This window comes from Natator depressus, chromosome 10 (assembly GCF_965152275.1).
Source record: "Natator depressus isolate rNatDep1 chromosome 10, rNatDep2.hap1, whole genome shotgun sequence".
NCBI lineage: Eukaryota > Metazoa > Chordata > Testudines > Cheloniidae > Natator > Natator depressus.
The window spans coordinates 8,945,627-8,965,883 of record NC_134243.1 but is presented as its reverse complement, the minus strand read 5'-3'; the positions used below and the strand labels follow the sequence as shown (position 1 = coordinate 8,965,883).

Below are 20,257 nucleotides of genomic sequence, written 5' to 3'. Positions count from 1 at the left end.
CCATAAGGCACTCAAACTACAATTCCCCACAAGGCACTGCGATGCCTTGCACTATTTCTGGTTTCGGCTGGAATAGTTCAGTTTTCAATATTTCACTGAAAAGTCAAAATTTGTCATGAAAAAAATGCCTATTTTCTGCCCAACCCTACAAACAAGTTTCCCCATGTAAACTGGTCATCTTTCCAAGGACCCACTATCCACACACCTCATGAATGAGAAGAAAGGCCTGATGACAACAGGTCTTGAATGCTGGTCTTTTACAGTTTAGCTAGGGCCAAATTCTACAGGTCCTTCCGAGGGAAAACTCCCACAGAAGTTGACAGGTGTTCTGAGTACAGAATACAGAAGTTAGAATTTACAGATGTGTTCCTGCAGGTTCTTTCTTATTCCCTCAGCCACTCAGATAGGAACAGTGGACAGTTTACTGTTGCTTGTCCAATCACTTGATATGCTTGTGTGTGTCTTGCAGGCCCGTATTGAGGAGCTGGAGGAGGAACTGGAAGCTGAACGGGCTATGAGAGCTAAGGTAAAAATATCCACCCAAAGAGAGAACTCAGAAAACGGCTAATGCCTCTAAAAGGGAGCTAATAAAAGACTAGGTTGCAAGTCCCTGATAAAATTAGCAATAGTGCGAAGACCAGTCTTGAACTCTGCTTTGCTTTCTGTCAGCTATCAATGGGCAGGTGCTCAGACCACAAAGACCTACCAGTATGTAGCAGCCCTCTGGTTTGAAATCTGTGTAGACTGAATGGGCCATGAAGAGTGAACTACCTACTCACTGCAAACAGGAGCCTTGCAGTTCAGGGGCTGACCAGTTTGTGGCAGAACAGGGTGGATCCCATCCTGGCTTTAATAACAAAATCTTCCCTCTTGCTCTTTACAGATATGTAACTACGTATGTATCTCGTATAACAAACCCGATATGTGCAATTCCCTAAGCAAATTGTAGGGAGTTGACTAATAACTATTTTATCAGATCTAGTGATAGCAGGAAAGGCTGTAGATAATTCACTCTGTAAAAGCGTGCCCGACATACAATCTGAGGCTAATATGAACAGACAGCACGAATATGTAACTTTCCCATTTCCGTGAGCTTTACAAATGATAACTTATTAGTTCGCCAACAAGCTATGAGGCAGAAAAGTATTATTAGTCCCATTGCACAGATGGGGAAACTGAGGCATGGAGGGACTTGCCCAGGGACACAGCAGGCACCAACGATTAGAGTTCAGGAATTCCTGGGTCCCACTCCTGAGCTCAAACCGTGAGAGTACACCGTGGTTTCTGAAATAGTCAGAAAAAAGGCCATGGGAGAATTGAGGTTAGTCAGCGAGTAAGAATTTCTTTCCTTCCCTCCTACCAGGTGGAGAAGCAGCGCAGCGACCTCTCCCGTGATCTTGAGGATCTCAGCGACAGATTGGAAGAGGCCGGAGGTGCCACTACTGCTCAGGTTAGGAACTGACCAGAGAAGGGCATCTGACCCTTTGGTCCCCTTTCTTGAAGAAAGCAAAACATTAGTGAGCTGGGAATATCTCCAGGAGCATTTTCAGAACCTGCACTGAGCTAGTGAGCAGGCCAGATTCTACACCCCCTTGTATCACCAAACCTTTACCAACCCCCAACTCCCCCAAAACCTTCCCCGAGCAGTGTTTGACCCCCAACAGAGACACACGTCAGAAACTCAAGGAAGTCTGCCTTGAACTTCGCTATTGCTATTGACTTTACATGGACACCACTCAGAAACTATGGTGATACGTAGCAGTAGAAAACCCTTAGATTCTCTGATGAGGAACTCATTTACTAGCATGGAGAAGAGGGTGGCAGGTGATTTGGGCAGTGTTTCCATTGATTCCACAATGAAAACATTTGGACTGAAGTCCAAAGCACGTTTCTGTTTGAACTTCAGCCTGGATGCTTTGCCTTCAGGGGGATCTGTCCTGGTAGCCAGCGGTAAACTCATTCATGAAGTTACACCAGGATGGAGCTGGTGAAACAATTAAAGCAAGACAAAAGGCATCAAAAAGCCTTTCAAACAAAACAGCCCCCTGAGGAACGTGCTGAGAATCAGTGGCTCTCCTGATCCTGGTGGATGGTTTGTGCTCTGTCCCTCCGCAGATTGATCAGAATCGCAAGCGTGAGGCCGAGCTGCTGAAGCTGCGGCGTGAGCTGGAGGAGGCGGCCTTGCAGAGCGAAGCCACGGCCTCGACTCTGCGCAAGAAGCACGCAGACTCCATGGCGGAGATGGCGGAGCACGCGGAGAACCTCCAGAGGGTGAAGTCCAAGCTGGAGAAAGACAAGCAGGTCATGAAGGCTGAGATCGAGGACCTCAGCGCCACCATAGAGACCATCCAGAAATCCAAGGTAAGGCGCAAATGGCCAGTGTCTCTGAAATCCAGCAGGAAAGCCAGGGGGGCTGCACATGTGCTGAACACCTTCAACGTCAGCTGAAGTAGAGGCCATTCAGCACCTTGGAGCACCAGGCCCACATCCCACTCGCCTGGTCCACGCTAGTCATTCCATTATAATGACAGCTAATGGGACAAACTGGGTGTGCCGGGGAGCAGGACTTGGCCCTTCAAGTCAGACTTTGCTTTTGTCTGACTGACCTCACCGTTCATTTGCAGCTGAATGCTGACGCCCATGTCCGCAAGCTGGAAGACAACTTGGCTGAGGCCAATTCCAGGCTGGCTGAGATGGAGAAGAACCAGGCTGAAATTAATGCCATCAGGACAAGACTCCAAGGTAAACTCCCTGCTCTCCTTTGACATGTCTGTGCCATACTGTGCCCCACTGCACCTCCTCTTCCCCTTCCTCCCATCTAGCTCTGGCAGCCCTGTCGCCATCTCCTCTAGCCATCTCTCGCGCTGCCAAGTCTTTCTGGCAAGGCCGTGACAGTCCAGCCTCATCATCTCTTTCAATACATCAGGGAAGAATTATTTCATCTCACACTTGTTTTGCACTTTATTTGTAGCTGAAAACAGTGAGCTGAGCCGAGAGCATGAGGAATCTCAGAGCAGGCTTACCCAGATTGCCCGCATAAAGTCTACCCTCACCTCTCAGGTGGATGACTTGAAGAGGCAGCTGGATGAAGAGTCGAAGGTATGGGTGATAGCCCAAGAGGGGGCTGCTGGCTGGACAGTTGCACTAATTGCTATCCCATACACTGCTCTCTTCAGAGAAACAAACCTTTATTGTGTTAATGACTCACCTCTAGCCATGGAAAATCAACCTGGTCCAATTCATCCCTGGGGTAACAAATAATACCAATTAACAGCAGTTTTTATCCGTGGATCTCGGTTGTAGGTACCATTTTACAGATAAGGAAATGAGACCGAGGGTACATCTAAACTGGGATAAAAAACCAACAACACCGAGTCTCAGAACCTGGGTCAGCTGGCTCAGGGTCACATGGCTCACTCTGCAGGGCTCTAAAATCACAGCGTAGACATTCAGGCTCAGGCTGGAGGCCAGGTTCTGAGTCCCTGCGAGGGGGGAGGGTCTCAGAGCCTGGGCTTTCAGCCCATGCCCAAACGTCTATACTGAAATCTTATAGCCCTGCAGTCCAAGCCCCGTCAGCTTGAGCCAGCTGATCTGGGCCAGCCGTGCCGTGGGTGTTTTATCACAGTGTAGACAAACCCTCAGAGCTCTTACTTGAGTCAGTGGAAGAACTGAGAATAGAACATGGTTCTCATGTCTCCCTGTCCTATGCCCCAACCACTGGGCCTCACTGCAGCTGAGTCCAGTTGAGTTACAGTTGGAACAAATAAGACTGCAAACTATGGCAATATTTGCCTCTGCCCTGGAGGCCCTCTGCATATTCTGCAGGCAGGATCCATTTACTTGGTGCCTCGCTCTATTGGTGTATCAGTACACCTTGGTCACGGCAGACACTGTCTCTCTGCTTGGAGTGAGCACAGAATGGGCTTTCCGTGGTAAATCAAGTGAAACACCACGCCAAAGCATTGAGAACGGTGAAAGGCCAAATTCTGCTCTCAGTTATGTGAGTGCATGTGCAACTCATTTACGGAGAGCAGAAACTGGCCCCATGACCATGCATGTATTTGTATTTCTGGCCTGAAATGTTTCTAACAGGCTCAGAACTGAGTGGTTCTGTCTGAGCACCGAAAGGCCAGGAGGTTACTCCAGTGCCTTCATTAACATAAGAACAGCCATAGTGCATCAGACCAATGGTCCATCAAGCCCAGTATCCTGTCTGCTGACAGTCGCCAATGCCAGATGCCCCAGAGGGAATGAACAGAGGCAATCATTAAGTGATCCATCCCCTGTTGTCCACTGCCAGCTTCAGGCAAACAGAGGCTAGGGACACTCAGAGCATGGGGTTGCCTCCCTGTCCATCCTGGCTAATAGCCATTGATGGACCTATGCTCCAGGAATTTATCTAGTTCTTTTTTGAACCCTGTTATAGTCTTGGCCTTACTTTATGCTCCCAAAGGACAAGTAACTCATGGTGGTTTTGGTATCTCCAGTCCCGTAGCACTGCTGTCGTGAGCCTGGCCAACACAAAACATGACCTGGACCTGATGAAAGAGCAGCTGGAAGAAGAGCAAGAGGGCAAAGCTGAGCTGCAACGCCTGGTCTCCAAACTCAACACCGAAGTCACGACGTGGAGGACCAAATACGAGACGGATGCCATTCAAAGAACCGAAGAGCTGGAAGAGACCAAGTGAGCATTTGGCTTTCAAGGGGCTGGAGTTGGGATGGGGGTAGTCAGGGCCAGGATTCAGGTTGGCTGTGGGGCGAGTCAGAGTTTAGGGCTGTGAACCTGTGGGACTCAACTTGAAAAAGCTAAAGAAGAAGCGAGAGCATCCCGGTCAGGAGGAGAAAGAGAGAATGTTGCCTGTAATAATAAATAAGGGAGGCGGAGAGCTAAATCCCCATTGCTGCCTGGTATCAAACACAGACGACACAGTCTTAAGAAAGGGCCAGGTTCAGATATCCCCACTCGCACCTGAGCAGTACTTTACTCCTCAGTCAGTCCTACTGGAGTCCATAGCACTACGCATGGGGGAAGGGGCTACCAAACTGGAGTAAGGCACTCTGCCCCGGGTAACTGATAAGAGATTACCGAAGCTGCAAAGGCTAAAAGCGGAGCCCCCTTGCCTGTGGTCTGTCTGAAAAGAGCACCATGAGGATCCACGCCACCGTGAGTAGAGCTCTTAGCCCGAAAGCCCTGTTTTACATCTCTTGACTCAGATGGAAGAGGTCTGGTTTACTTTAGATTTGATGGACCGGGCATTGGCCGAGGGGGGGAGAGGGCACAATTACAGTCCTACTCCTGGAGATCCCTAAGTGCCAGGCCGAGGAGAGCTCAGTGCCAGCAAGCCACCCGAGAGCAGAGGGCTGAACTTGGCCCTGACCACTCCTTCCAGACCCGGCAGCTGAAGAGATGAGCATGCTGCACATGGTTAAGGGATGCTGCTGGGTCCCTTCTCTGGCATAGACCCCCCAGCAACTCTGGACGTGTTCTCGCCGTGTCAGCAGCAACATCTCGGAAGAGTCGTGCTCTTGCAGAGCCCTTCTGCGCAGACTCAGCCCAGCGTTTATTTGCACAGCCAAAGGGCAGGTGCCGTGAAATGCGCCGGACTGAAATTTAACGCTGCTAAACCATTAAACTAAGCAGTGCGCATGCCATTCATGAGCTAGGACAGCACCATTCTCAGTCAGGCTTCTGCAGGTCTCCTGACCTTGGTAGGTCCCTCTGAAGGCGAAAACAGTGAACGTGTCTGAGGAGGGGACAGATGGGCAAGCCTCTCTCCCTCCTCTTTCTTTAGCTGACGCTTTAAAACCTTCCACCCTTAGGAGAAAGCTGGCTGCTAGGCTCCAGGTGGCAGAGGAGACAGCGGAAGCTGCCCAAGCCCGGGCCGCCAGCATGGAGAAAACCAAGCAGAGGCTTCAGATAGAAGTGGAAGACCTCACTCTTGACCTGGAAAAGGTAAGGGACTTGTGGCAAAGATGGATTCCTGCCAACGTATGCCTGAACAAAACATCCCAGGAAGCCCAAGGACCTGATTTAAAGCCCACTGAAGTCCCTCTGTCAATTTCCATGGACTTCCATGGTCTCTACTAAGGTTACCAAAGTAAAGACAACATCTTGCATTACCAGCAGTAGCAAGGCACTAGACGGATCCCACTGTGTGAAGGCCCAGAGGATAGTCACAGACATTCCATATAGGCATACAGCAGGTTCCTTTTAGTCAGGCTAATTAACCAGCTTCCAGTAGCAGCAAAAGCAAGAGTCCATCTGGCCAGACAGCCCGTCCTAGCTGCAGCACCAGGGAACCCTCTCCGAAGCAGGTTTTCTACAATGCCATTTTCCTTCGCCTTTTCCAGCGTTGCACCGCCACCGTTTGCAGCAACGGTGGGAATGCTAGTGTGGACTGGCCACGGGTGTTTTAATCATCATGTCATCTAGCCCTGCAGTCTAGACAATCTGGCAGTGAAAACACTAGTGATCGGTGCTGCCGGTCTACGCTAGCGTTTCCACCTTTGCTACCACTAGTCTAGATGCACCAATGATAGTGCAATGGTGGGAAATGGGAATAAAAATGCGAGTTAAATCAGGACTATGGGGTGCTCCAAAGCCCAATAAACTAAAAGGGAGTTTATCCAATGACTGCAATGGGCTTTGGATCAGGCCATAGGAGCAGACAACCCTACCTCACTGTGTTACATCCATGAACGGTGGGTGACTCGCCAGCTTGGGAAGGCTAGCCCCTCCCACCCTCCTTCCCCTAACGGAGCCCAGAGCCACCTCCGTGGCCGCCAAGCCCCCCCAACCCCCACCCCAGCATGCTGGGGGGGTGGTGCGCAGCCCCCCAGCCTGCCCCCTCAGCACAGGGTGGGCAGTCCCAGCCCCAGGAGTTCCCCCCCGCCAGCACTGGGTGGTGCAGCCCCAACACCTGGGGGCCCCCTAATGCTGGTTGACCCCAGCCACCCCAAGTCCCAGCCATGGCCACCCTTGCCCCAGCCCACTTCCCATAGACTTGCCAACCCTTCAGGATTGGCCTGGAGTCTCCAGGAATTAAAAATTAATCTTTAATTAAAGATTATGTCATGTGATTAAATCTCCAAGAATATATCTAACCAAAATTGGCAACCCTATTCCCTGAAGAGGAGCAGCCAGCCTGCCTGGGCTGGGGCCAAGAGGGAAGGCCAAGCAGGAGGGGGCCTTCTGGACGGGGCCACTCTGGGCTGTTTGGGGAGGCACAGCCTCCCTCAGCCTACGATATGCGCTGCCCATGGTTACATCACTGGGGCAAATGGGTGTTTTGCTATAATTTCCCTCTAATGAAGCTCATCTTTGGATAGTAAGAATGCAAAGCGTATTCATGATTAAAAGCCATAAAGCTCCAGGAAAGAAAAATACACTGTTATCCTTTTCCTTTTATGGTGATTCAGTTTAACAAAATCTAAAATTACCTTGGATAGCATCTTGTTTGCAACTGAAGCCAAAATGCTTTCAAAAGAGCCACAGTAGTCGACCACACAAATTCTTAACAGCACATCTGTACGCGATATGTCTGAAATGGGAAACATTTGCTCCCTTATAACCACAGAATTGAGGGAGGCCATCACGCTGAAAGCAACTTGGTGGTCTTGCCAAATTCCTAACAGCAGGGAAAGAAAGCCAAGCAAATATTTTAACCATCCATTCAGAATGACTATGAGGAACTCTGCCAGTCACCAGAGCTGCCGCCAATTTAACCGTGACTAGCTGGCAGGACACACACAGAAGCGATGTGTAAAGAAAAACTTGTCTGCAGTGAATGCTTGGCTTTCTGCTTCCAGGCCAATGCTGCTTGTGCTGCCCTGGACAAGAAGCAAAGGGCCTTTGATAAGATGCTGGCGGAGTGGCAGCAGAAATGCGAAGAGCTGCAGGTGGAGCTGGACAATTCCCAAAAGGATTGCCGCATGTACATGACTGAAAACTTCAAGCTCAAGACTGTCTATGAGGAAGCCCTAGAGCATCTGGAATCTGTTAAGAAGGAAAACAAGACCCTCCAGGGTAAGCACTGCTTCCATGTAAAAACAACCCCCACACGTTCCCAAAGCCCCCAGTTTACACCGAATGATGGACTGTAGCTTCTCCCAGCTGATACATTCTCTTTGTGAATGTATTTCTGATGACATTCCAAATGATGGGCCAAATTCTGCTCTTGGGGTGCAATTCACCAACCCACTGACACCTCCCAACACACAAACACAAAGTAAATTGTGAAAGTAACATAGGTAAATGTATAGTGGGGGGGGGAACAAGAGGGGCTCAGGAGACAGGAAGATTGTGCTGCAGGTCAGTTGCCTCTTGGTGGCCACTGGTCTAAAGTAGGGGCCATGACCCCTGTGCATCCCTTGGGGGGGATTATCATCACGAGAACAAGATAAAAGGGAATGATGAACTAGTGGTTAAAACAATCAACTAGGATACATGAGACTTGGAAGCTCTCTTTGCTTCATTTTTCCCCGTCTGTAAAATGGGGCAAATGACACTGACCTTCCTGACAGGGGTATTATGAGGATAACTCCATGAATATTTGGGAGGAGCTATGACCCTCTGGCAGTGTGGCCCACAGAAAATATATAATGATGGACTCAGTGGCACAGCCCTGATGCTCCCCACCCCCTCCATCCTTTGCTTCAGCCTACAGTGGCTGGCACAGAGCCCAGACAGCGTGGAGTCTTGTTTTCACTTAGGAAGAGCAGCCATTTGAGAGACGGGAGGAAGAAGTGGAGAAAGATTGTGGAGTATTTCTCATGGCTTAATGGGTTTCTCTTTTTCATCTCCCTGACCACAGGCTGCCAGCAGGGTTCATTTAGAAACCCAGAGTAACATTTAGAAATGAAAGCAAAGCCCAACTGATTGGAAGGAGAGTCATAGAAATGTAGGGCTGGAAGGAACCTTGAGAGGTCATCTAGTCCAGTCCCGGGTGCTGAGACAGGACAAAGTACACCTAGACCATCCCTGACAGATATTTGTCTAGCCTGTTCTTAAAAATCTCCAATGATGGAGATTCCAAAACCTCCTTTGGTAACCTATTCCACTGCTTAACTATCCTTATAGTGAGAAAGTTTTTCCTACTATCTAATTGAAATCTCTCTTGCTACAAATTGTTGATCACTTGACTGGAACTATCTCAAGCCATTTTCTTTCAAAGGATGAGTACGGGTGGCACTTGTTAAAAGTTCCCAGTCCTGGAACACACCCATCACATGAAATCTCCATTTTTCTTCCTCAGAGGAGATTAAGGATCTGATTGACCAGTTGGGTGAGGGAGGGAGAAGTGTACATGAGCTACAGAAGATAAAGAAGAAGCTGGAGGTTGAGAAGGATGAACTGCAGATGGCTCTAGAGGAAGCAGAGTCTTCCCTGGAGGTAATAATTATATCCAATTCTGGCAACTACACATGAGGGGGACACATCAGACTAGTACATAACATGCTGGTCATATTTCCAGCAGATAAATTATATAGATTTTACCTCTTAAAAGCCATTCACTCACACCTCTCTTGTATGTTTGCTGGCAGGTTGAAGAAAGCAAACTGATCCGTATTCAGCTTGAACTAGCTCAGGTGAAAGCTGACATTGACAGAAGAATCCATGAGAAGGAAGAGGAATTTGAAGCTACAAGGTATGGAATATCTAAGTGCTCAAAGATACAGACACTCAGAGCTTTTTGACTCAATATGCACTGAGGAGGTGTAAGGTTCCCAGTATGAATATTCTTTCATTCCATGAAAGAAGCCCACATTTGCTTGGGTGATCTGTTGGATTTGACCTGATCTAGTGGCTGTATTACCGGGGGATCTTGTCTTAACATTAAGAAGCAGGTGATTGTAGGAGGTTCTGGGTCAAATCCAGCTGTCCGTTACAGCTGCGTGGTGTCACTGAAGTCCAAGGTGTTGCACTGCATAACTAAGAACAAAATCTGGCTCATAATACACGTCTTAGTTACTATCAGAACAGATTCTGCTTCAGAACTTAGGCCAGTCTCTATTAGAGAGTATGATGAGACCTCATATGGGAGGCAGATTATCCCACAACCAGGGTTCCTACACCTTCCTCTGAGGCTTATGCTGCTGGCTAGTGTTGGAGACAGAATATTGGACTAGATGGACCTCGGCTCTGAGCCAGCCTAGCAATCCTTAGAGTTCTAATGTTCACAAAAGATAAAAAATATTGTATCTCAGGGAAAAATGATAAACCACAATTATCCCATTAAACGCTTGGGATTATTTCCAGTGCTTAGCTACCACATGGGAGAAGTTTTGGTCGATTTCAAATCTATACTTATTAGTATGACGTACTCTAAGAAGCAAAGTGTGTGGGATCAATGTGGCTGCCAGGGTTTAGAGTCCCATTTTCAGACAGTTTCTGCAATGATCCCTTTTTATTATTTCATGAACAATCCCTTGGTTTTACCCATCTAACGCCAAAGGCTGGACTGGACTCAAGTGTAACAGAATGATACAACTTGTGCTTCATTGGAATCCGCAGGAAAAATCATCAGCGTGCAATTGAGTCTCTGCAGTCAAGTCTGGAGATGGAGGCTAAGGGGCGTGCTGAAGCACTCAGGCTCAAGAAGAAGATGGAGACGGATCTGAATGAAATGGAAATCCAGCTGGATCACGCCAACAGGAACAACAGCGAGCTTGTCAAGACACTGAAAAAACTGCAGCAGCAGATCAAGGTAAACTGGAGAGGAGGAAGTAGGACCCTGAAAGGAAAATTCCATCCAGTTACATCTTTTTACATACAATAACTCTAGGAAGTGGAATATACAACCTTGTTTAGAGAGACTCTGTCAGGTCACACTTGCCCCCAAATTCAGGTTTTGTAAGCAAAGGATCTAAATCGGATGTAAATCAGGAATAACTTCATCCAAATCAATGGGGTACAATTATTGTGAGAGAAGAACCAGGCGCACAGGCTTTTACAAAACCTCAGACCAAAAAACTGCAATGAAAACAGTTTTGTTTTTAATAGACATTGCCTGCAGTGTTTGCAAACCAAACAGTGCTTCATCACTCCAGGGAGAACCTGAAAGTGAAATTGATGAGAAATCAACTGAAATGAAAAGTGACACTTACCAGTCTGTTTTCTTTGTCCAAGCTCAGAGAACTGCAAAAAGGATACAAACAGCATAAAAAGGGCAAACCAAATTTAGATTAAAAAATAAAATAAAATAATTTTAAAGGCCAGATCCTCAGCTGGTGTAAACTGGTGTCACCACAGCTGAGGATCTGACTCTAATAACCTAAGACATGGGTTCTCAAACTTCATTGCACCGCGACCCCCTTCTGACAACAAAAATTACTACACGACCCCAGGAGGGGGGCCAGAAGCCTGAGCCCATCCGAGCCCTGCCCCCTGGGTGGGTGGGGGGCCCAAAGTTGAAGCCCAAGGGCTTCAGTCCCAGGTAAGGGGCCTGTTATCTGAGCCCCAATGCCCTTGGGTTTTAGCCTCAGCCCCAGGTAGTGGGGCTCGGGCTTCGGCTTTGGCCCCAGGCCCCAGCAAGTCTAAGTCAGCCCTGGAGACCCCATTAAAATGGGGTCCCGACCCACAGTTTGAGAACCGCTGACCTAAGGTGTTGTAACAGCATTGAAAGGCACATTTGTTTTCATTTTTAAATACATGGGCCTTATTTTGCTTTTTGACACTGGTGCAAACCAGGAGTAACTCCACTGAGGTCAAAGAAGTTGCACTGGTATAAAGCAGGCATAAGTGGCCTCAGAATCAGACATCAGGATTTTTAACTGAACAATGTCCCTTTTTAAAAAAAAGGAGATAACACAGAGCTACTGGGTGGGCCTTCTTGTACCTCACAGCTTCCTCTGCATGCTTCTTAATCATACTGATGCCTCTTTTGCCTTCAGGACCTTCAGATTCAGATGGATGAAGATGCTCGCCAGCACGAGGAGCTCCGGGAACAATACAACCTCCAGGAACGCCGCCTCAGCCTGACACAGACAGAGCTGGAAGAAATGCGCACTGGCCTGGAGAGCAGCGAGCGCTCTCGCAAACTCCTGGAGCAGGAGCTGATAGAGATCACTGAGAGGCATAACGAAATCAATGTCCAGGTGAAAACAAATTCCACGCTGTTGATACTGGGTCATTATACTGTTTGCTCTGCTGCTGGCATTAAAAGTCTGTTGTGCTTGATGAGAATGTACTGTGCTGTAAAAAGAAAATGTTATGAAAGAATAAATAAAAATCAGATTGATTTTATTAGAGCCAAATCTAGCCGCAAAACTCCCAGCAACTTCAGTGGCAGCCTGAGTAAGGATTGCAGGATTCGACCCATAAAGGATTAAATATGATATTATTCCTTATGGGGAAAGTCCTATAGAATTTACGATGAACTATACCAAGAAGGTTCTATGGATATTACACTAAGGATGGGATATTCAAGAATGCTCAGCGTTGGCCCAAGTCTATGATCCATTGTCGCCAGTGGGAGCAGAGTTAGGACAATGCTGAGTGCTTTTGAAAATGCCACTGTAAAAATCTATAGGGTGAAATGCTGGCTCCACTGAAGTCAATGTGAATTTTGCCATCGGCTTCACTGGTGTCAGGATTTTACCCCTAGAATTTAATGAAGAGTGAGATCCATTTGATTGAAATTTTAAACCATCCTACAGAATGCAAAGAAAATGATATCCTGCTATAGGATTCTGTGCGCTGGTTTCAAAATTCTAGAGATGGTTTATCATTATTTATTACATGCTCTAGGCCTTTTCCATAAAGGATGGACTAAATGTGGTAAGGATTTCCAAAGAGGGGGAAGGTCTACAAGATAAACTGTTGGAAAGGACTAATAATAGAGAGAAGCATTTGCATACTGAGATGATGATGGGACTTTGTTCATCTAATCTGAGATGTAAATACCACTTTTTATCAGAGACATAAAAAATATAACTAATACATTTACTTGTAACTGATGCTCAAAGGCTAAATTTTCGGCAGCTAAAGTGCTGTATTTATGTCCCATAGTCTTCCTGATGCTTGCTTGTTATACAGAACTAATATTGCACAGTGCTTGCATTGTACTTTACAGCAGGGGTAGTCAATTATTTTTTGTCAAGGTCCAAATTTTTTGGTCAAGGTATAATCAAGGTTTAGACTCCAGAGAAAATAATAAAAAATAACAATACAATAATAATAATAAATAAAAAGATTTCAGGGACCATTCAAAAGTGTCTGCTGGTCCAGATTTGGCCCGTGCTATTGACTACCCCTGCTCTACAGTATTGTGGTACATAGACTTGATGCTATAGTACTGACGATCTTGGAAGTCTATACAATGCATTTGTTTGGTTATTTAGTAATGTTTCTAGGAATAATTGTCTTAGCATTTGGGCTCCTTACAAAAAATCTAAAACTATACCCATTGGCAAACATTGTGATTAGATGTAGGATTTTCAGATTTCCCATGAGGCAAGAGATACATACAGGCTGTAAGTTCTTTGCACAGCAATTCTCTGTGTGTGTAGAGTAACTATAGACGAAAACGTCTGGATGCTACTGCAATATAACTTTGAAATAATAATACACACGCACACACACAAATACAGTGAAGCAGGATTAAAATGAAAGACTTTGGTAGACAAAGGGATATAACACATGATACAAGATTTTGGTTTCCAAGGAAAATCTTGGTGATATAAAAGTAAAATAAACATACAGGGTCAAATGCATCCCTAGTTTCAAGCCAGCGAAGTGCCAAGTCATCTGCTCAAAGATCTATTTAGAGCCCGCAAAGCTACGCTGGGTCACTGAGTCTTCCCTCCTCTCTCCAGAACCAAAGCCTGCTGGTGATAAAGCGCAAACTGGAGTCTGATCTTATGCGCATTACAAGCGAACATGAGGAGATGATCAGCGAGTTCCGAGCGGCCGATGAGCGAGCCAAGAAAGCCATGGCTGATGTAAGTTGCACCCAGCCCTCAGTGATGGTCCCTAGAAGCCTGGGGGTTGTATAATCTGCTCTTTCCTACACTGCTCAATTTTGAAGTGCATTGTTATTGATGAATCTTTGCACTTATCTAACATTTCCCATTCCCAAAGGGCTGCACATACATCAGCTCATCTGTCCACCAATATGGCAAAAAAAAGATTTGGAGAAATCTACTTCTGTTCTGTCCCCTTGCTAGGGAAGGGATCTTCAGCATTACTAATGGTGCCCTGGGAAGCTCCTCCATTTCCCCTTCTGTTTTGTCCCCGCTTTCCTCAAGACTTAACATTGAAACTATCATGCTTCCAACCAAAGACTGGACACCTTCCTTCCGTAGCCAGTCAATGCTATTCATAATTTTCATGGAGAGCAGAAGAGTGGCCACTGTTGAGTAAATTTCTCAGTTGGCACTTAACAATTGACACCTTAGAAATTCCATAGATAGCTGTAGAGTTAATGCTCAGTATTTCCTCCTGAAAAGAGGCTGAACATTCTGCCTTCTTTATGCTCTCAGCTACTGCTTGTTCATACAGCACCCTCATCCAGAATCCAGGGCAAGAAGCCCAGGCTGGACCCTGCTCCCAGGGGCTGCCTCCTGCTCCCAGCTCTGAACCTTGGCTATTAGTCAATTTCATGGCTCTGTGCTGTGAAATTGACAAGGCTGTCTGGCTTCTGGAGGGGAGTGGACATGGGGGGGAGAAGCTCTCAGCTCCCCACACTGCCCCTCTTAGGTTGATGGAGACGCTCCTGGTGAGGACGTGCACCACCAATCCAAGGAGGGTAGTCTGGATATGCACCACTGCAGTAATTATTGCGGGGGCTGTAAGTTGATCTAATATAGGTTGACTTATGTTTTTAGTGTAGACATACCCTATGGTATGTTCTAATCTCTCTTCTTCCTAGGGGAGAATGGAAAGCATAAGCACTGGATTGTCTATAGGCAGAAATTGCTCATTGAATAAGAGGGATGGGTAATATCTTATACTATAACCCTGTGATAGTAAGCAAGTGAAAATCTCCTAGCTTGAGGCCTGATCCAAAGCCCACTGAAGTCAACGGGAGCCTTTCCATTAGAGAGGCAAACTGTGATACATAGAACAGACTTCTAGATCCTGCAAAATTCGCCATATGGCAGCATATGGACATCAGGTCTAAATATCCTAGCTTCCAATGCTCAGTATAAATAGTCTGTGCTGACAAGCTGTTTCTTACCCTCCTTTTAGGCTTCCCGCATGGCAGAAGAGCTGCATCAGGAGCAGGATCACTGCATGCACCTGGAAAAGATCAAAAAGAACTATGAAATCACAATAAAAGACCTGCAAGTCAAGATGGAAGAGGCTGAGCAGTTGGCCCTGAAAGGAGGAAAACGTATGATCATGAAACTTGAGACCCGGGTAAGAAAAACTGGATAGGTCTACTCAAAAAACATTCTTCCAACACCACTGTCCAACACTTCCCTGACCAGAGCTTTAGTACTCGGGAGAAATATTTGAAAAGAAAAGGAATGTTTTTATTAAAGGGCCAATGTATCCCAGATAGATTAAACTAAATTAAAGAGAAAATAATAGCAAAATATATTCTAGATACATTAAAATCCACCCAGGCCATACTCAGCCGACTGCAATGCAAAGAAAGGTCACTGCTGCTCCTCTGTGTCGTATGCCATGTCTGGTTGGATCCTAAATGTCCTTGGCTATAACACTAGGGCATATTATCATTAGCAAGCCATCTCTCTGTCGTAGATCCCACCTGGGTCCTCCTGGCCCCAGTTCACACAAGGTCCTATTGGAGCCAGTGATATATCTCATTGGGATTCTTTTCATATCTATTGCAACTGGAATACCCCATAGTCAGTAAATAAAAGCCACAAAACCACTTTCCAGATTCTTAGCGTGACTCCAGATCTCCACGTCCATCATGCTAAACACAATCAGTACTAACGTACCCTGCTGGGTTTTTACCTCCTTTTCAGATTAAGGAACTGGAAACGGAGCTAGATTCCGAACAGAAGCGTCATGTGGAGACGGTGAAAAGTCTGCACAAGAATGAACGCCGCCTGAAAGAGCTGATCTTCCAAACAGACGAGGACCACAAAACCAACCAGCGCATGCAGGAGCTTGTGGAGAAGCTGCAGAACAAGCTGAAGATTTACAAGAGACAAATTGAGGAGGCCGTATGTACCCCAGACTGTAACCCTCCTGTCTTGTGCGCACACACAATAATATCTACCACATATGTTGCATCTTCAGAAGAAACATAACCTGAAATACGTGTTCATCGGTAGCATTAGCACCTCCAGTCATCAGGCTCCTGTTTTATGCTCCCTTTTCCTGCCATCATTGATAATACAGGCCCCAATGTATCTATAAAAAGAAAGCCACCTAAACATCCACCTGCCTTATCCTTTGCAAAAAATCAGATTAATACATGTTGTCATCTCAACCTCTTGCAGTCCTTTGGCTGCCCTCACAAGTTGCCTCCAATATCTGGGGGGATGTGTGTGTAAAATGTATTTATTCCCGGTCCAACAGTTTACTATACACTTTGCCTGGTTGGTTGTATTGAAGGAATACAGGTCAGAGCCATTTTGTGCTGGTGTGGTCTAATATAAAGACTTAAAAAAAATAAGCCAAATCTTCTCATGTCCCCAGGAGGAGCAGGCTAACCAGAGCATTGCAAAGTACAGAAAGACGGTGCACGAGCTGGATGATGCAGAGGAAAGGGCTGGAATGGCTGAATCGGCTCTAAACAAATTGCGCACCAGGCACCGTGTCTCAGCGAGCAAAGGATTCACCTCTGTGGAGATCATCCAAGTGTCGAAGTCTTCTGCTTCCAAGTCCGCATCTGGGGAATAGACACCTATGCTCGGAACCTGCAGCTGGTAGGGCTGCATGCCTTGCCTTTTTCAGACAGGGTACTGGGGTGGATTCGGAAACACCCATGCAGTACTGACCCTGGGTGACTCACTGAATTTGCTGTGAATGGTGACGGGGCCATTCTGCACGGCTCTGCTTATGTGGGAAGAGGAATTTTGAAGTTGAAGAGGACTGTGATGGTTGTAGATGCTGTTACAGCCTTAGAATCATGCAAAGGCTCCATTGTAGTTTTTTAGCTCAGACAGTGGGGTTTCTGTCCCTTCCATAGCCCTCAAGTAGAACCTATGCTCAAAACCAATATACTTGGCCCGGAGAGGTCAGGATTTGGCCCTATTAAAGGAAATATTGGCCCAGTCTGAGCATCAGTAGGTTCCAGTGGATGTGTACATGGATATTGTAGCATTTCTCACCTCTTCCTCTCCTCCCTAGGGAGGCTTTAAAAGATAAAGAAGTTGCTATTGCAATCCAACTTCAATGTCTCTTTCCTTCCAGGGTGACACACATCTTCCCAATAGCTGCCCACTGCAAGATTGCTACCCTAGCGATGAATTGAAAATAGCAGTCTAGAGCCATCAAGAAGACGCCCACATAGGGAGAGAGAGATGGAAACAAAGAATGTACGTGTATCTCTGAGGGGAAAAGAATGATCTGTGTGTTCTCATCACTGGAGAGCTTGAAACCAGTACTTCCCCCGACTGGATTAAACCACAAAATCATATAGGTCTGGCTGTTATCAGTTGAAATGGGTCTGTTTTAATGTGGATTTTACATTTTTCATGTCAAGGACGGAAGGTGTAAAGCCTCTGTGGGCTGTCTCGTAAATAATTCCTCACACTAATAGTCTTAATGCATAGTCTTAATAAAGCTTACTGTATGGGAAATAAACTTGGAGATGCTGCTGGATTGTCTATGTTTGTAGGATGACAATTTGAGTCACTGAGACCTCCTGTCCAAAAAAACATTTTTAAACTAAATTCAGCAGCACTGAACCATGTTGGCTAGTGTGCATGTGTACCAGTTCCCTTTACTGGTCAGAATTTCTCAGCTGTGTGTCATGGGTCCTCTAATGCGTTTAACAGTTCAAAGCAGGTTCTCCTTTCACCCATGGTTTTGGAGAGCCAGGATTTAAGTTCTGTCCCTGCTATTGCTCTAAGTTGCTATGGTACACATCACACTGACACCTATGAAGTCCTAGGCCATGGCTTCTTTAAAATCCCAATGTACGAGGACTCACACAGCATTTCCTTTGCTCATTTAACATAAGGGCTGTAGAGATTTTCCAGATCCTTTTGGTGATGAGGTCCCAGCCATGCACTGTTGGGGGCAGTTTTGTGACATCAACAAAAAGGCCCAGCCGATCAGCACATGGCTTTGGACAATCAGTGTCTCCAACCCAGACACTACTATGTACTAGCACACGCTCCCTTGGGGTGAACAAATACAGCGTTGTGTGTCTGTATGATACAGGCCCTTATGACAATGGGTTAAAATTTGTGATGCTTGGGATCAGAGATTTGTGCAGCTAAGGGAGGCGGAAGCAAAGGTGGCTGAACACGTTCAGACCCAGCTCCAGTAGCCGTGGGGCAGGGGACAGTGGCAGTTCCAAGAAACAGCTGGAGGATTTGTCAAGAACAAATCAATGCCAAACGAACCGGATTTCCTTCTTTGACAGGATTACTGGTTTAGGGGACAAGGGGGAAGCTGTAGACATGATATATCTGGACTTTAGTGAGGCTTTTGACACAATCCCATATGACATTCTCATAAGAAAACTAGGAAACTCTGCTCTAGATTAAATTACTATAAGGTAGGTGCACAACTGATTTTAAAAACCCTATTCAAAGAGTAGTTATCAATGTGTTGCTATTAAACAGGGAGGGTGTATTTAGTGGGGTCCCACAGGTCCTGGGTGTGGTACAAGTCAATATTTTCATTAATGACTTGGATAATGCTTTTAAAGTTTGCAGATGACGTCAAACTGGGAGGGGTTGCAAACACTTTGGAGGACAGGATTACAATTCAAAACAAGCTTGACAAATGGAGAATTGGTCTGAAATCAACAAGATCAAATTCACTAAAGACAAGCGCAAAGTTCTTCACTTAGGAAGGACAAATCAAATCACAACTACAAAATGGGGAATTACTGACTTGGCGGTAGTACCGCTGAAAAGGATCTGGGAGTTATAGGGGATCACAAATTGAATTTGAGTCATCAGTGTGATGCTCTTGCAAAAAGGGAAAATAATATTCTTGGGTTTAGTAACAGGAGCGTTGTATGTAAGACACGGGAATTAATAGTGCCACTCTACTTTGCACTGGAATATTATACGGTCTCATGTGGAGTATAGTGTCCAGTTCTGGGCACCACACTTCAAGAAAGCTGTGAACAAATTGGAGAGAGCCCAGAGGAGAGCAACAAAAACTGATAGAAGGTTTAGAAAACCTGACCTATGAGGAAACATTAAAAAAGTGAGCATATTTAATCTACAGGGGGGCCTCATAATAGTCTTCAAATATGCTAAGGCTTGTTGTAAAGAGGACAATGACTGATTGTTCTCCGTGTCCACTGATGGTAGGACAAGAAGTAATCGGCTTAATCTGCAGCCAGGGAGATTTAAATTAGGTATGAGGAAAACCTCCTATCTAGAAGGATAGTTAAGCACTGGAACAGGCTTCCAAGGGAGAGTCCCTTGGAATCCTCGTCATTGGTGCTTCTTACGAATGGGTTAGACAAACACCTGTCAGCGTATTCTTAATCCTGTCTCAGGTAGAGGGATGAACTAGATGCCCTCTTCAGATCCTTTCCAGTCCTACGTTTCTACGAATCCCCAACTCTGGGCTTGTCAGCCATGCCCTTAAGCTGTAGGAGAAATCAGTTGAAACTAGGGAGCGTGATGCCAGGGAGAACAATGCTGCAGCCCTTGAAGAAGCCGGTGCCAGAAACACCAAGCAGCAGCTGTGTTGTCCCAAGGGGAAATGGTGATGGTGACTAGTGTCCGGCTGCACCAAATCGACTGACGTCCCTCAGCAGAGCCTGGGATAAACACTGCCACCTGCTGGCTCCTTCGTTCCCCATCCTCACTGCCCCAATCTGCCTTCCTCCCTCCTTCAAAAATCAAACCAGTCAAGCCCCTCCAACGTGTGTGTGTGTGGGGGGGGGCAGTGGGAGCCCTGAGGTATGTGAGGTGATCGGGAGGGGAACCTTGAGCCCCCACCCTCATTCAGCCCCCTCTCCGTGTTATCCTCCCCAATTCTTCCCCCTCCCTCCCACAGCGATCACCTGTTCCCTCCACCTCCCTACCAGCCACAACCATCTTCACCCAGGAGCTCCACGAGGGCCAGGTGTCAGCAGGCACAGGCAGGAGCCAAGAGGGAAGACAGTCCACCCAGCTGCCTGTAGCCATTGCCCTTGGA

The 20,257-nt window shown here is 46.5% G+C and overlaps 1 protein-coding gene across 1 annotated transcript in view; it reads left to right on the top strand.

Moving 5' to 3' along the window:
* The window catches only part of MYH16 (myosin heavy chain 16), a 46,116-nt gene extending 28,497 nt beyond the window's left edge, over nucleotides 1-17,619 (top strand). The window contains exons 27-43 of the mRNA XM_074964568.1: nucleotides 470-526; nucleotides 1,364-1,450; nucleotides 2,116-2,361; nucleotides 2,625-2,742; nucleotides 2,972-3,099; nucleotides 4,488-4,684; nucleotides 5,821-5,953; nucleotides 7,810-8,026; nucleotides 9,255-9,391; nucleotides 9,544-9,647; nucleotides 10,514-10,706; nucleotides 11,893-12,096; nucleotides 13,816-13,941; nucleotides 15,191-15,361; nucleotides 15,940-16,140; nucleotides 16,619-16,848; nucleotides 17,336-17,619. Of these exons, the coding sequence (XP_074820669.1) occupies nucleotides 470-526; nucleotides 1,364-1,450; nucleotides 2,116-2,361; nucleotides 2,625-2,742; nucleotides 2,972-3,099; nucleotides 4,488-4,684; nucleotides 5,821-5,953; nucleotides 7,810-8,026; nucleotides 9,255-9,391; nucleotides 9,544-9,647; nucleotides 10,514-10,706; nucleotides 11,893-12,096; nucleotides 13,816-13,941; nucleotides 15,191-15,361; nucleotides 15,940-16,140; nucleotides 16,619-16,822 (2,523 nt within the window). The 3' untranslated portion in view covers nucleotides 16,823-16,848; nucleotides 17,336-17,619. The remainder of the gene's footprint in view (nucleotides 1-469; nucleotides 527-1,363; nucleotides 1,451-2,115; nucleotides 2,362-2,624; nucleotides 2,743-2,971; nucleotides 3,100-4,487; nucleotides 4,685-5,820; nucleotides 5,954-7,809; nucleotides 8,027-9,254; nucleotides 9,392-9,543; nucleotides 9,648-10,513; nucleotides 10,707-11,892; nucleotides 12,097-13,815; nucleotides 13,942-15,190; nucleotides 15,362-15,939; nucleotides 16,141-16,618; nucleotides 16,849-17,335) is intronic.
* Nucleotides 17,620-20,257: the final 2,638 nt, after the last annotated feature.